This window comes from Pieris napi, chromosome Z (assembly GCF_905475465.1).
Source record: "Pieris napi chromosome Z, ilPieNapi1.2, whole genome shotgun sequence".
NCBI classification, from domain to species: domain Eukaryota; kingdom Metazoa; phylum Arthropoda; class Insecta; order Lepidoptera; family Pieridae; genus Pieris; species Pieris napi.
Window position 1 is genome coordinate 6,395,419 of NC_062259.1, and position 14,016 is coordinate 6,409,434.

Here is a 14,016-nt window from a genome sequence, read left to right on the forward strand (position 1 = left end):
CCGTCGAGATTCCGCTAATATACATTATATATATGTATAGATATATATATCGCCGATATTGGTGTCTTTGTTGTTACTATTATATCACCTTCGCTTTTAATGACCGTGCCAAAATATATATAGTACATATAAGAATAAGAGGAACGACTTTCAACCATAAGGTGATTTCAAACAGCGACTGCAAAACAATTATTTTTCCTACGTTACTAATTACCACAGGGGAAGGAAAACACCGTGAAACCAGAGACAACATAAATCAACGATGTGTGTCAGGCACAGAAGGCTCATAAATAAAATTATGAGGAAAACAGAATTCTACGGCAAATTGCAATTGATTGATAAACTATATTCCAAGTATAGACAATATTATGAAATATATTACAATAATGTGCCTAATTGTTAATTTTCATTTACAAAATTACAAATCGTGGTAACACGGATCAAACTGTTTAAAAATGTCCTCTTTGATGGTGTTAAGCTAGGCGTTTGTTTATTCATATATATATATATCAATTATATGTATATATAATGTCTTTAGTCTGTAGGTTAACTACAGTAACCATGCAAGACTGATGCGGCATTTTATTGTTTCACCTTAACACAGGAACAACAAGTTTAAAAATAATTTAAATTAAAAAGTAATAATACAATAATCTCGCTTATCACCGTCAAAAATTTGCTTACATCTGTAATCATTATTAAGATTCAGACGTCTAATCCTAAATCATAATAATTAGATCAAGTCATTCTTTCGTCTCTTTCTATCAAATTGCATTAAAGCCGTGACGAAAAGAGACAGTTCAGCGGTTAAAACGTGTTTGATTTAGTTTTAGATATACGCTGTTAAAACACCCCTGTTTTTTCCGTTGGGTTTTTAATATGAAACCATACTGACATAAGATTAATGCATCGTGTAGGTAGAAATAAATATAGCTACCTTTTAAACGTGGTCTCGCCCTTCGTTATTTTTCATTCGCGAGGGTCTACTAATAAGTGGCGGCTTATTTGCTGAATATTTCTATAGCATTTCTACCTAAGCATCCCTTCGATGTATATAATGGTGAATTAGACGTAGGGTACACGTTGATTTGGGGGACAATTTTTACAAGCGGCAATTTTGAACTGAATATTCAACAATTCTTTATGTAAATGGTAAACCCGATTCGGGCGCCATAGAACTGATATAACTCAAGAGTGATGACAAGGTCAGCTGTACGTTTAGGCGTGAGGTAGAAACAAGAGCTCATGCATTGTCTCGTTCTTACTTACACGTTTGGGACACGATAAGGCGAGATAACAAGATTGGCTTAAAAATTCAAATACCGTACGCTTCCATCTGACACTGTAAAATACCAAAGCGCTTTTTAATTTGGACTTTATAATGAGGCAACTTTTACTTTTACTCGGACATAAGCAAATATATCTTCATCCTATATCTATTGATCAAGATGGCGTACTAGACCTGATGAAAGTCTTTGATACATTTTCCATTTTTTACCCAGCCGTATTGAGTGGTAATGCTTAATTAAGGTTATACTAAAAGCCATTTATAAGTACATGAATTCGTAAAATAATTATTTTAGTATGTCTAAAATTATATAGATATACATATAACTATTCTTTTACTTTTAAATATAATTCAACGCACGACTGAAAGATTGGTAATGCAAATTTTGATGAATAACAAAATATTAACACAACTAGAGCCAGGTGCGAGGGAAATGGGAGTACCTATTTCTAATTTTATAAGCAGTATGAATATTCATAACGGTACTTAGTAGCCGGTGTCTTTAGCTAATTTCCCAAATGAAATTTGGCCTATGCCACTCGACAGAAATGATAAAAATAAATCAACGTTAAAATTTATATGAGGGACATGTACACAATACGAGAAAGTTATTTGGCACCGTTCGGCGAAAATATCTAAGGTACGAAAACGGGACAAGGTGCAAGCATTACAATCGCAAAATCGATACCCATACAAATGTTAGGCAAGCAGAGGGTGAAATAAAATGTAAGAAATCTTTACTATTCTTTGAAACATACAAGAAAAGAATGAGTATAGATTGAACATGCTTCCGCCTAATGCTTCAACTCAATATTGCATCATGGAAAATTCAACTTTACTCTAAGAAAACTTAATTTACGTATAATCTATACTTATAATAAAGAGGAAAGATTTTTATTCCATGTTTGTTACGAATAAACACAAAAGTACTGGATTTCAAAAATCCTTTTACTAATTGTGTCATGGACTATATTTATTTCAAAATATTTTTAAAAACCGTACGAAGGAGAATCAGCTTGCTTCTTCTTTTTAAAATTCTAATTATTTACTCAGAATTCATTTAAAACACATTGTTTACGTCTAATGGCATGTAAATACAGACTATCTAACAGTATAATTTATTGGCTTTTTTATCGTTTGTATTCATTAATATTGTACATTAGTGGAATTTTTTTAACTCATACTTGTCATGCGCCTTGTGATGGAATAAATAATAACTATCAACTACTTTAAATGGGCTTCACCAACTGACTAAATTATTTTTATTTCAACGTGAAATTACTTGCTTTTAAAGTCTATTTTTTGCTATACAAAACCGGTAGAAACTAGATAAGTTAAATAATGTTGTAACCTATCTTCAAGCGAAAACCTGTCCTAAAATATATGCCTTTTTATCAAAGTTCACTTAATGAAGTCTTTTAAAACTACGACAAACATACACGCAATACGACGGTTAGAATTGGTTAGTGGAATGAACTACCTGCTTTGTAGCTGTTGTGATCTTTCATCTTAACACAACTTGGGGCATAGTACGTGATATTTCGTATACCATCACTCAACCGTCACGCCATTCTAAACTTTCGTAATTAAATAATAACGTCTGGTTTTTAATAAATAGTATACAAAACCCGAAAAGGACAGGTCTTGTTAAGCGAAGTATTGTAAACACAAAATATGCGTACAAAGTTAAATAATTTGGAGCCCTATACAATTTGGAGGACTAAATAATTGATGTTTTAACTATGAAACTAACTGTCATTAAAACTCATACACGTAGGTACCGAACAAATTTATATTCTCAAAATTCAATGGCCGGACACGATTTCGTTCGTTTTGTTCTATTCTAATGTGTTTTTATTGCATTAGTCGGCAAAAAATATAGAATTCGTATTGTATAAGGCTTTCCTTTCTATAGTAGGTTGTGTTCCCTTTCGTCCACTTTACTTTTAACTTACATTCATTATTGGTTAAAAAAATATAAAATCTACTGTAATCTACTCTATAACTATACTTATTTGTTGGTTTTGAAAATATACCGGGTTTTCCGGAAGTAGTAGTTTTTTACTTTACCTAGTTACCTATGCACCTTTACCTTTTTATAAAAAAATATGATATAAAAGTGCGTTGTAAAAAGTTAATAGTGTGTCAGTACAACTATTTCCGACTAACTGCTGTCTTTCAGTATTCTCTTTATTGTTTTCTTGTGTGCCAAGTGGGAAAAATCAAAGTACTTACCAACTCTTGTTGGTCCTGCTGATTCTTCAGATGTTGCTGAATGGCTTGATGTTGCCTTTGTAATGCTTGTTGCTGAAATTGCTGGATTTGCTGCTGCTGCAGCTGCAACTGCTGCTGCTGCAGTTGCTGCAGCTGCTGTTGTTGCTGTTGCTGAATTATTTGCTGTTGTATCTAAAAGACATAAAAAATATTATTAAAATTATCCAATCAGAAATATAAATTAATTAAAGTAATGTCGCATAATTTTAAGTGGAAAATGGTAATTCAAGTTATTTTACAGAATTACAATCTAAGGTGTATATATAAATACCTTGTCATGCAATATTTTATTTTGTTAAGTGACAAATAAGTAAATTAGTTGTAAAAACATTCTATCTATTTAATATTATTATGTATTTACTCAAATTCCCCAAAGTAACTATACAAATAAAATATGTAATACACATACAGAAAGCAATGAGTTTAATACCTATAAACTTAATATTTGTTTTGCATGGAATAACAGATAACTATTATTATCATTTAAACCCAAATTAAAAAAAGCAAAAAAAACAATCACTTTCTAAGAAAATTATATATACAAGTATCTCACTATGTCTTATAAATTTTTTTACCTGTAACTTGTCATCATCTTCTTTTTGATTTCTGTACCTAAAATCTTCAGCCTGAGAATGAGTTTCTGGTTCAGCCTTTGGTTGTTTTAGCTCCGGCCTTCGGAATGTGTTATTCTGTTTATCTAAAGCCAGTAAAGTGTTGGCCGCTTCATATTTATCTTCAGTAGTAATACCTGCCTTTTGTGCCAATGTCTCCAAGTACTGCAAAGGTCTTTTGGCTGGTTTTGTCCCAGCTTTGGCCTTGTCAGGCTGCCCCGATCCCGGAGATTGCTTTGGGACTGTTCTTGTTATTGTTATACTATTTTTATTTAGATCGTCTTTCTTGTCATTCTTAGGCTCTAATGTAAAATAATTTTTTGGGAAATCCTTATCCTTTTCACCATTTATACTGTTATTCTCTATTAATGTTATAGTTGTAGAGTTTGTGACTTTTAATGTTTTATCTTTAGAGTCCTCCTTTGGCTGAACTGTTGGGCCAGCACCTTGTGTTGGAGAAAGGAGTTGTGTGGGGGCATGTTGTGACACTAAACTTGCACTTGGCGCTTCAGGGGTGTGAATTTGTTTTTCAGGTGGCTTAGATAACTGTTGTTGTTGGAAATTAGGACTACTTGGCTGCTCCTTTTCTTGTTCTTTCTTCTTTTGAATGTTGTCCAAAATTTCAGATCTAAAACAATAAAAAGAATTGAGTAAACAAGCAGTTTTAAATTAACGTAACAACATTGCGGTCTCACAATTACACATGACAATAATTACCTGAAAGGGTCAGTCATTGTTAAGAATTGAGAAGAAAATCATTAGTATTTTTTAGTAATTTAATAGGACTAGGTTCGTTCTCGTGCCGCGGACAAGAATTAATAAAGATGCATTTACTGTGACAATGGACCAAATGGATATTTATTGACTTGGATAAAACTATTTGATTTAGTTCAACCAGAACAAAAATTTAAAAATGTATATCTAGTATCTACAAATTAATAAACAGTAAATATTCACCAAAAAATTCATAACTCGTCCATCAATGTCATTTGTCTATGTCATTTAGAAATTAGCGGTTACTGGTTAGCATCTTTAACAGACTATATAACGTTTAGAGTTTTGAAATAAATATAAATAGTGATGTGCTTAAACCGAATAAATATATTATGAATTTTTAATAGGAAATTAAATAATTATTTTGTTTCATTAGCTTGCCACGGTAAACCATTCGTTATTGGAAAGTGACGGATTTGGTTATAACTAGTAATATAATATTGTTTCTTTTTTCAGTTACATTATTTTGATTTTAATTTATTACTATAAATACAATAACAACTAAAGCAATGTCGTTAATAATTTTAAGAAATATTTATATTCATAATAAAAATTTATATTCTCATTTTAGTAGGTACATAAACATTTATCCACCAATTATTATACATACGTATGGTATAAAAGTTAGATTATACAGTATTTCGTTTACATTTTAATGTAATATCAGAATATAATCTAAAAATGAAGCAGTATGAAAAAAGAACACCTTTTTGATCCAAATTAATTCAAAACTTAATGCTAATATTTACAACATAGGTGTGAACAATAATTTAAGTGATTGAGGTACCTTCTACTTATGAAAATAGAAGAAAAATATAAATTAAATTATTTAATTTATCTATGTAAAAGTTTATATTCCATAAATTTTCATCCATTTTATTAATACGTAGGTATATTTAGTATACATCGTGTTTTTTTTTAATTGTGCGCCATACTTACCAGGACCACAATAAGTATAAGGTTATACACCTTTTTAGGGAAAGAAACCCAAATAAAAACGGCTCGTCTGGCATTATTTCACAAGGGGAAGCAAAAAATAATGAAATGTGCGAAAGAGAGGGCTTTATACGAACACGTGTGGCATAACAGAGAGGTATATAAAGCGCACTAGGGGAGTTGGAGAGCGAACCGGTTCTGCATGTGTGCAGACAGACGGAACCCTCCCTTCCCCCGCTAACCGACCCTCGGGTGCCTCGGGCACGAGAGCCCCACATTGTCAGCATTTCCCCGAAGCGTTGCAATAATAATACCAAATCCCTTAAATAATAGTCGTTTGTCCTCATTGTATAGAGATTAAACAATGTAATATGATAACTTTAAATGTAGGTCCAAATTTTTTTGGATGCTTATTATTTTACTACCCTCACTATATTAAAATTGTATATAAGCACATGGTTTTGATGCACCAGAAATCACTATTGCTCATAAATTATTACAATAAGCCACACGCGACGCACTCAACCACAATCATTCGCATTGAAAAAGTAAAAATATAACATAAAATACCTTTTGGTGTAAAAACCGTAAGAACAACGTTCCATCGTTTCAAAATAAAGGGTTAACTAAAACGCCAACCCATGTGGCAGTTATAAAATTAAAAACAAACAAAAAAAGTAAGGATTGAGACATTCGCACGGGTGAAAGTAAACACAACACTTATTATCGACGAAAACGACATACAAACACACTTTATCGACAGTGCAGTGCCCGTCTCATTGCAACAATAACCTCCTTTCCGAATGGTGAAACACAACTGAGGTAACTGCGCGCGCCGCGTTTCTACCCTCCCCTCAAACCCCGCTAAATATTCTGTCTCAGCTTGGCCCAACGCTTACTCATCGCCAATGGTACGCCCGCTGCCGATAGTGAACTGTTATTGGTGGACTCGTTTTACGACCGTTCCACAAACAAAACCGGTTGCTAGGAACGGCACGAAAGGGCGCGAGGAACGAAATTAGCGTTTCTGCGGTATTATTACTTCTTCTATAGCTATCCTTTTCTTTCGGCTTATTTTATTTGAGAGAAAACATATTATAAAATATTAGATCTCTAATCCACTTCGCCGCACATAGTATATCTCCGCGCCATACCATTTTGTTTTTTTATTTAATTTAAAAAAGATATAATATTCTTAATACCTGGCAAGTTTAAGAAAAGTGTGTATAATATTTTTTATAGGTAATATGTAGCCTGTAGGTAGTTTTGAAGATGGATATAATGTAATACCTAAGAAAATACATATATTATGTGAAGTTATTTTTACCATGACCATGTTAAATTACACGACCAAGATGTAGAAAACAATCTTAAAAATTGAAATTCAAAGTTTAATTTTTATTAATACTAATAAAAAAGGGTTAATGGAAATAAAAGGGGAAAGCATTAACCCTTCAATTTGTGACTTAGTGATATATATGTATAAACAATTTATCTACTCGGCTTATGACTTCTGATAGATCGTATATAAGTCGATAGTCTCGATAGTAGGTACCTGCTAGTTACTATCGATATATTTATAGTAGACCTAATGTCTACTATAAAGAGATATATAGATTATAGATAAAGACAAAAACCTATTTAATTTTCATTTTTCGAAGTTATTGCTTGTAAAAAGGTTTGTTTTCAATATTATTGATTCGTTTGATTTTAATTATTGCAATTTTAAATCGGTTTTTTAATTTACCGGTATTTTATTGTTTTTGATAATTGTTGTTGTTGCCTCCAAATATAAAATATATGTTTTTTTTTACATTTGTATTTTTTCATATTTGTTGACTATAAAAATGATATATATTGGTTATTAATTATTTTTATATATTTTTACCTAATTTTGTACTGAGGTTGTATACATGACATCTTTTTTAGATTATAGTAACGCCGCTTTGATTACAGCGCCATCTGTAATTACATAATGAGACTACGACAACTTAATTAAACGAAAGCGGTTTCCTACTAGGTAATAAAAGATGTCAGTAGTAGTACATAAAACAGAACAACTTACAATTATTTACAATTTCTCCAATGAAAAGATCTCGCTCAGGACTGTGATAATATAACAATATTATTTAATTTAGCTGTTATATTTTTCGAAAACCTCTTACTAACTACTAACGTTTTAACGATAACCCTCGACTCTAAATCTTAGGTAATTAGTAGGTAGGTAATTGTAATTCTAAATAAATATTTTTTCAGAATGTCTAAACATTCTGATTCATTTACCAGACTTATCTGGTAAATGTAAAAGGATGTTCGCTGAGTTGTAGATACTCTAAACATAATATAACAAGGTGTATCGAAAGCACTGTCACCTACATACCTATACATCATAAAAAATAGAAATTTTATTAGAAGCACTAATCATAAAAATATATGTACTTAGTAAAAACATAAGTCAAGAAAAAGTAATTTTAAAGTCAACTTCGTATCAATCAAATTCTATTCATCATAAGAACTCGGGTCACAAAAAAACGGTACCTAGTCAGGTAAAAAGATTAGGGATTTTTAAAATTGTCAAATGTCTGCGGACGCATATGTTCCATCTCTTTCCCTCACGCATTGAAATCTCTCTGTCCCGCTCTGTGCGTGGGTGTGGTGGATCTGTGATGGTCGGCCGATGAACTCCAATTGCATAAAGATTAACAAATAATCAATACTGTTATGACTATATTACAAATAATTAAACTTAAAAAACGTACCTAACAGATACATCCGTTACACTTAACTTAAATATAGTAAATGTTTGTGCATCTCAGCCCGAATTGATGATTTAGGGAAGCATGATACCTATATTAGTTATAAACGTAACGTTAACAAATGAAAGCTCTTAAAAAGGTACGGCTGATAAAAAACAACTAAAGCATGATAATAAGTACCTATAGACGAATAAATTAATAGGACAACTTTAAAGATCGCAGCTTATTGATAACGAATTTGATTTACCTACGTAGTGCTCACAACTTAATTGTAAACAATAATTTATTCCAAATAAGGTGCACATTATATTAAGACCATTTCTTATAACTTCTCGATAAAAGTATGAGTAGGAATGTAGCCTAGCATAGATTTTTGGGTCTAGCTGTAGTGTCGAGGCTTGCTGATTAGTGATTGCGTCTCCCATACCTACATCAAAAACGTATTGGTTTTTTAATCCAGGACAAAATGTCTGGCATGACAGTTTTAATACGAAATTTTCCTACGTCAATCAAATGTTACTTTGCGAAAGAAATGCGTGGATACCCATATCTTAATCCTTAATTTGATGAAACTTGGACTGTATCGTACCTAAACACGTAAATTTGTGGACCAACATAACACACGAAAATTACCACCGCTGCTTGAAAACCTTAGATCATTATACTCAAATATGTATTATCAAATACCAACAAAATCGTATCCGAACTGATGACTATTGACAGACTTTTGATCCAGATACCCAAGCCAATGATAAAAGCGAAACACAAACATTTTACTAGTAAAACTTCATCATAGACAATTTAATCTAGAAAAAAACATCAGAACAAAACTACTATAACGTTTTAACATCCCTATATCTGTCGCACGTTATGGATCCAATTTAGCTATATTTAGATATAGTGCCATATAATCACGTCGGGGTTGTAGCCCGGAGTGGCTCTATCGATCGAAGGGTGGCTGCAACCCTCGTTTCCTCGCTTCCGCGATCCCTCCGAACTATACAGATAAGTTATAAAACAGGACATTGACCGAGATCAGTTGACTTTGAAACTATACGAAACCATTTGTTTACCGCGTTTAACTGCTGTGGACCGACTAGAACAATACCTATCTTTTTGTATGTTTTCTACACAGTAGTTATTCACACTTTATCGCACATACAAGAATTATAAACTATGTGTATGGTTTATCGCTATTACGAGATCTCTTACTGGCAACCTTCGTTAAAGAAATAAATATACCCATGCAAATTATAATGCATGAGTGCAAAACTTATTTTTTTAAGCAATATCTAATACATAAAATTAATCAGTTAATCATTTGCTAAAGTAAAAACTTACCAAATCAGAGTAAAAATATAATCAACTTGAAATCAAAAGAAATTACATGTAGGTAGGTATAATAACTTATTTTGAATTTGTATAGTTTCATGTTTTACAATAAACAATGGCCCTTTGACAAGTGTGATACTTGTGTAGACCAACAATTCATATTCAAGTAACGGTGTACATTAATTATAAGCGTGATAACTGAAAAGTGCCATACTCGGACTTCTTTCGAAATATAATTGGTTTTTTTTCTGCACCTTCATCTTTTTTGGGGAGGGGGATGGGCGCCGGGAGTCTCCCTCACCGCACGAAACACGAGTACAATAAGGCGAATCTATTGCATCACTGCACGCCAGCTTAGTTTGAAAAAACATCTTTCTCTAGACTTTACAAATTGGTTGTTGGAATGAGATATCTTTTTATTACATTACAACGTAAAAAGGCTTCAAACTCAGCTTTTTAAAGTTGAAGCTGTTTTCGTTTTAATCTATAATGGTCTAAGATCCCGCTATACAACGACCTTCACCGAGATGCTTATTTAATGAAACTTATTTTATATATAATTTAATATGTCAATAAATATAATCCATATGGGGTGCCTAGCAAATTTCAGTCCAGAGTAGATATGTTTAATTAATATTTAAAAAGAATTTTTTAAATCCAGCTTTCGCATTCGACGTGTCAAACAGTTTAAATTTATATTTATATGAAGAAAACCGTATCTAGAATTAGTATTACTAAAGCCTCGAATTTAGATCATGACGCGTTTTCTCTGAAACTAATTAGTTCTACCACAGAGGAGCAATTAAAATTTGGTCCCTGTCTACGTAATCGGTAAAATATTATATATCTACCTATTTAAATAGATAGAGATATATTTAATTTTTACTTGTCTACGATGTGTCCACTTTCATTTCATAATATGTGGTTATCAATGATGTCTCAAAAATATTATCGTCACTTCACATTAGGGATTCACTCGTACCATTATGCATAGTTAGGTAGGTACCTATGTGTAAACAACACTGTAACATTACCGATGTGTTGATGTGTGACTTACTAAAAAAGTAAATAATTAAAATCAGCGTCATCTTTTATTCCTTTGGATTCCATTACTGCTGAAAGTCGCCAGCTGATTAGCGATTCTCAGTACGACTTTCGTGCAGAGGCAATTGAGTCCAAGGGGGAAGCACTGCGGTAAGTTTGGACATAGCGAAAGCCTTCGATCGGATGTGGCACAGAGCACTGCTCTCGAAGCTTCTAGCCTATGGGCTCCACGAATGGGCGATTCGAATCGTCAGCGACCAGTCACTTTGCCTGCGTATTGATCCCTTGGCGTTGCGTAGAGATGTGGGGTCTCTCCGCATCTTCTACCGCATTTATCAAGGAGAGTCTTCAGAGGAGTTGTTCGGTCTAATACCTGCAGCTGAGTTTCATTATCGGAAATACAAAATACCATCCGTACCACCTCGACGTCCGTCGCTCCACAACTACCTAAACGTTATTTAAGGCAGTATTTGCCGCGCACCACAGCTATGTGGAACCTGCTGCCCACTGAAGTATTTCCCAACTACTTCGACTTAGGGTCCTTCAAGAAAAGAGCGTACCAATTCTTGAAAGTCCGGCATCGCACTTGCGAGCTTTCTGGAAATGTGAGTATCCATGGGAGGCGGTATCACTCAACATCAAATGAACCTCCTGCCCGTTTGCCTTCTATTAGGTACATAAAAAAAAGCGTGTTTATCACTGAGCCTCCACAACTGTCCCTCCTCCGATGCAATCTGATACTCTACAAACGGGTAGGCGATGATCCTCGGAATCATCCCTAACACTCACTAACGTCGAAAACCTCTGGTCTCTAGTAGTCAAAAAAAGAGATAGAAAGATGTTACCTGTTACCAAGAAATGTTGATTTTTCGTCTTTCATCGAGCGTATGTACCTACTTACATCTAAAATGGCTTCGGTAACTGCCGTGTACATTATATTGTTATAAGATGTAAGCAAATACACATCAGTTCAGCTAGTTTCGTTTTAATGAATCAAAGAACTCATGAGGGATGAGGAAATAATGGTAATTGTCCTCGAAGTAATGGTAGGAGAGCCGGATAGGGCGAAGGTCCTTTACGGATGCTTTGGGCTCGCTTCTCTCAAAACAGGGCGATTCTGAGACAGTCGTACCGGGTGGCCATAAGGGTGGCAAGGGCGTACCGCACCGTCTCTTGCGAGGCGGCGTGTGTTATTGCAGGAACTGCCCCCTGGCACCTCAAGCGGCTGCCCTAGCCAGGATTTATTGGCATAGGGCAGATAGTAGAAGTAGGGGTTTTGAAGCCCTTCCTGAACACATAAATGAGACGGGAGGCCCAAGTGTCTTACAGAAATGTATGGATGAGTTACAATAGATCACAGGGCAGGAGTCTGGACAGTTACATCTACACATCCAGTGCTCAACTTGTAGGTAAATAGAAGATGGGGAGCACTCTCTTATCGACTCGTCCAGGTCGTAGACGACACCTCATCTAACCTTGACGACCCTCAACGCAAAAATAGGCCGGTAAGACGACGACGCGATTACGCATTTACCTACTAGGTACTCCACTGTGAGCTTTGCACCGGCTTGGGCAACTCGGAAGTTGGGTTCGCAGTAGTGCAGCAGACGCTCATGACGGAGACACGGATTAATGGAAACTGTTACCGCTTGTCCATAGCAAACAGATGGGGCTGTTGGGTTTTAGTGGGTAGGGGTCCATTGCACGATACGGACCAGCACCCACACTCCCCATGTCACATTTAAAAGTTGCCCCGGCGCGGGGGTCTGTAAATCCCCAACAATTAAAAAGAAGCGGATTAATATGAACAATGAAACATTATTAATAATGGTTTTGAGTTAATCCTGTTTTATTAGACCTCACAAAGAAGTTGCCTGCCTTTTATTATTAACTGCAATCTTTTATTAAATCCAACATTATAAAAAATAATAAATTATGTATTTACAATTAGTAGGTATAGTGCTAAGGAAATATATTCAAAACCGGGGCAAGTATAACACTGCGGCAACGGGGCCGATTATATAGTAGGGTAGGTACTTCTTAACGTTCTATGATGAGCTGTAGAAATTAAATACTTCATTAAGACTTTATAATTGCAATCTAAGTAATTTGATATTTAATAACACACAGATTTAGAGTAGGTACCTATCTAACTATGCTTAACCAACAAAGTACCTAGTAATAATAATAATAATGAAAAATGGATCTATAGAAATGTAATATAATTTTTTTTTTAAAAGTGCGTGCGTATAAAGTATGAAAACTAACTTTTAAGCCTTGTTCATATTTATACAAATCTAAAACTTATATTTCTGAGACTAAGGGTGAGATCTATAGTCCGTACTTGGACTTTACTCTGACTTAACTATCGAGCTAAGACACAGTCGGTATTTATAGAGCAAACTGCGAATCCCTCCCTAGTGTTGGCTTAGCTTAATCTCAAGTCCACGAAATCGACGACTTACCAAAAACTTTGACTATAAGCCTAACAAAAATAATGGCCTAAAATTTGCTCTACCATCATATCTTTTACTGGACTTTTTATTTTTGTCGGTTTTTAATGAACGGTGTTGCCATTTGGTATCAGAGTTCCATAGACTTTGGGAAAAATAGAATTTGAATTCAAAGAAATTTTAAATGATCTTGATAAATACCTATGAAATGCATGAAATAAAATAATTATACATTATTATGGTATCTATTGTCGTTTATTTATATAAGTGTTCAACCCCATTTTTGAGAGATCTTATAAATAACTGGTGTGATATCGTATCTGTCACCTGGCAGCCCTGGCATATTATAGTGACAACGAAATTCAAACTATAACCTAACCGATGACTCTCGCTTCACATCTGTTATTTTCGTTTCCCTGAATCTTCTACCATTTATTACCTGACTACCCTAAAAAATTTGAGATAGGAGTGGAACATATAAAATTAAAAAATCTGTTAGAAATAGAATTTCTTCAACAAAAATATAAATTAGTATTAGAAATATGTAT

At 33.9% G+C, this 14,016-nt stretch overlaps 1 protein-coding gene across 1 annotated transcript in view; it reads right to left on the reverse strand.

The window, feature by feature from the left end:
- Positions 1–6,711, reverse strand: part of LOC125062883 (polyhomeotic-proximal chromatin protein-like) — a 36,432-nt gene extending 29,721 nt beyond the window's left edge. Inside the window, exons 1-3 of the mRNA XM_047669111.1 lie at positions 6,454–6,711; positions 4,138–4,801; positions 3,524–3,694 (exon numbers count right to left, since the gene is read on the reverse strand). Coding sequence (XP_047525067.1) covers positions 3,524–3,694; positions 4,138–4,801; positions 6,454–6,488 — 870 coding nt within the window. The 5' untranslated portion in view covers positions 6,489–6,711. The remainder of the gene's footprint in view (positions 1–3,523; positions 3,695–4,137; positions 4,802–6,453) is intronic.
- Positions 6,712–14,016: the final 7,305 nt, after the last annotated feature.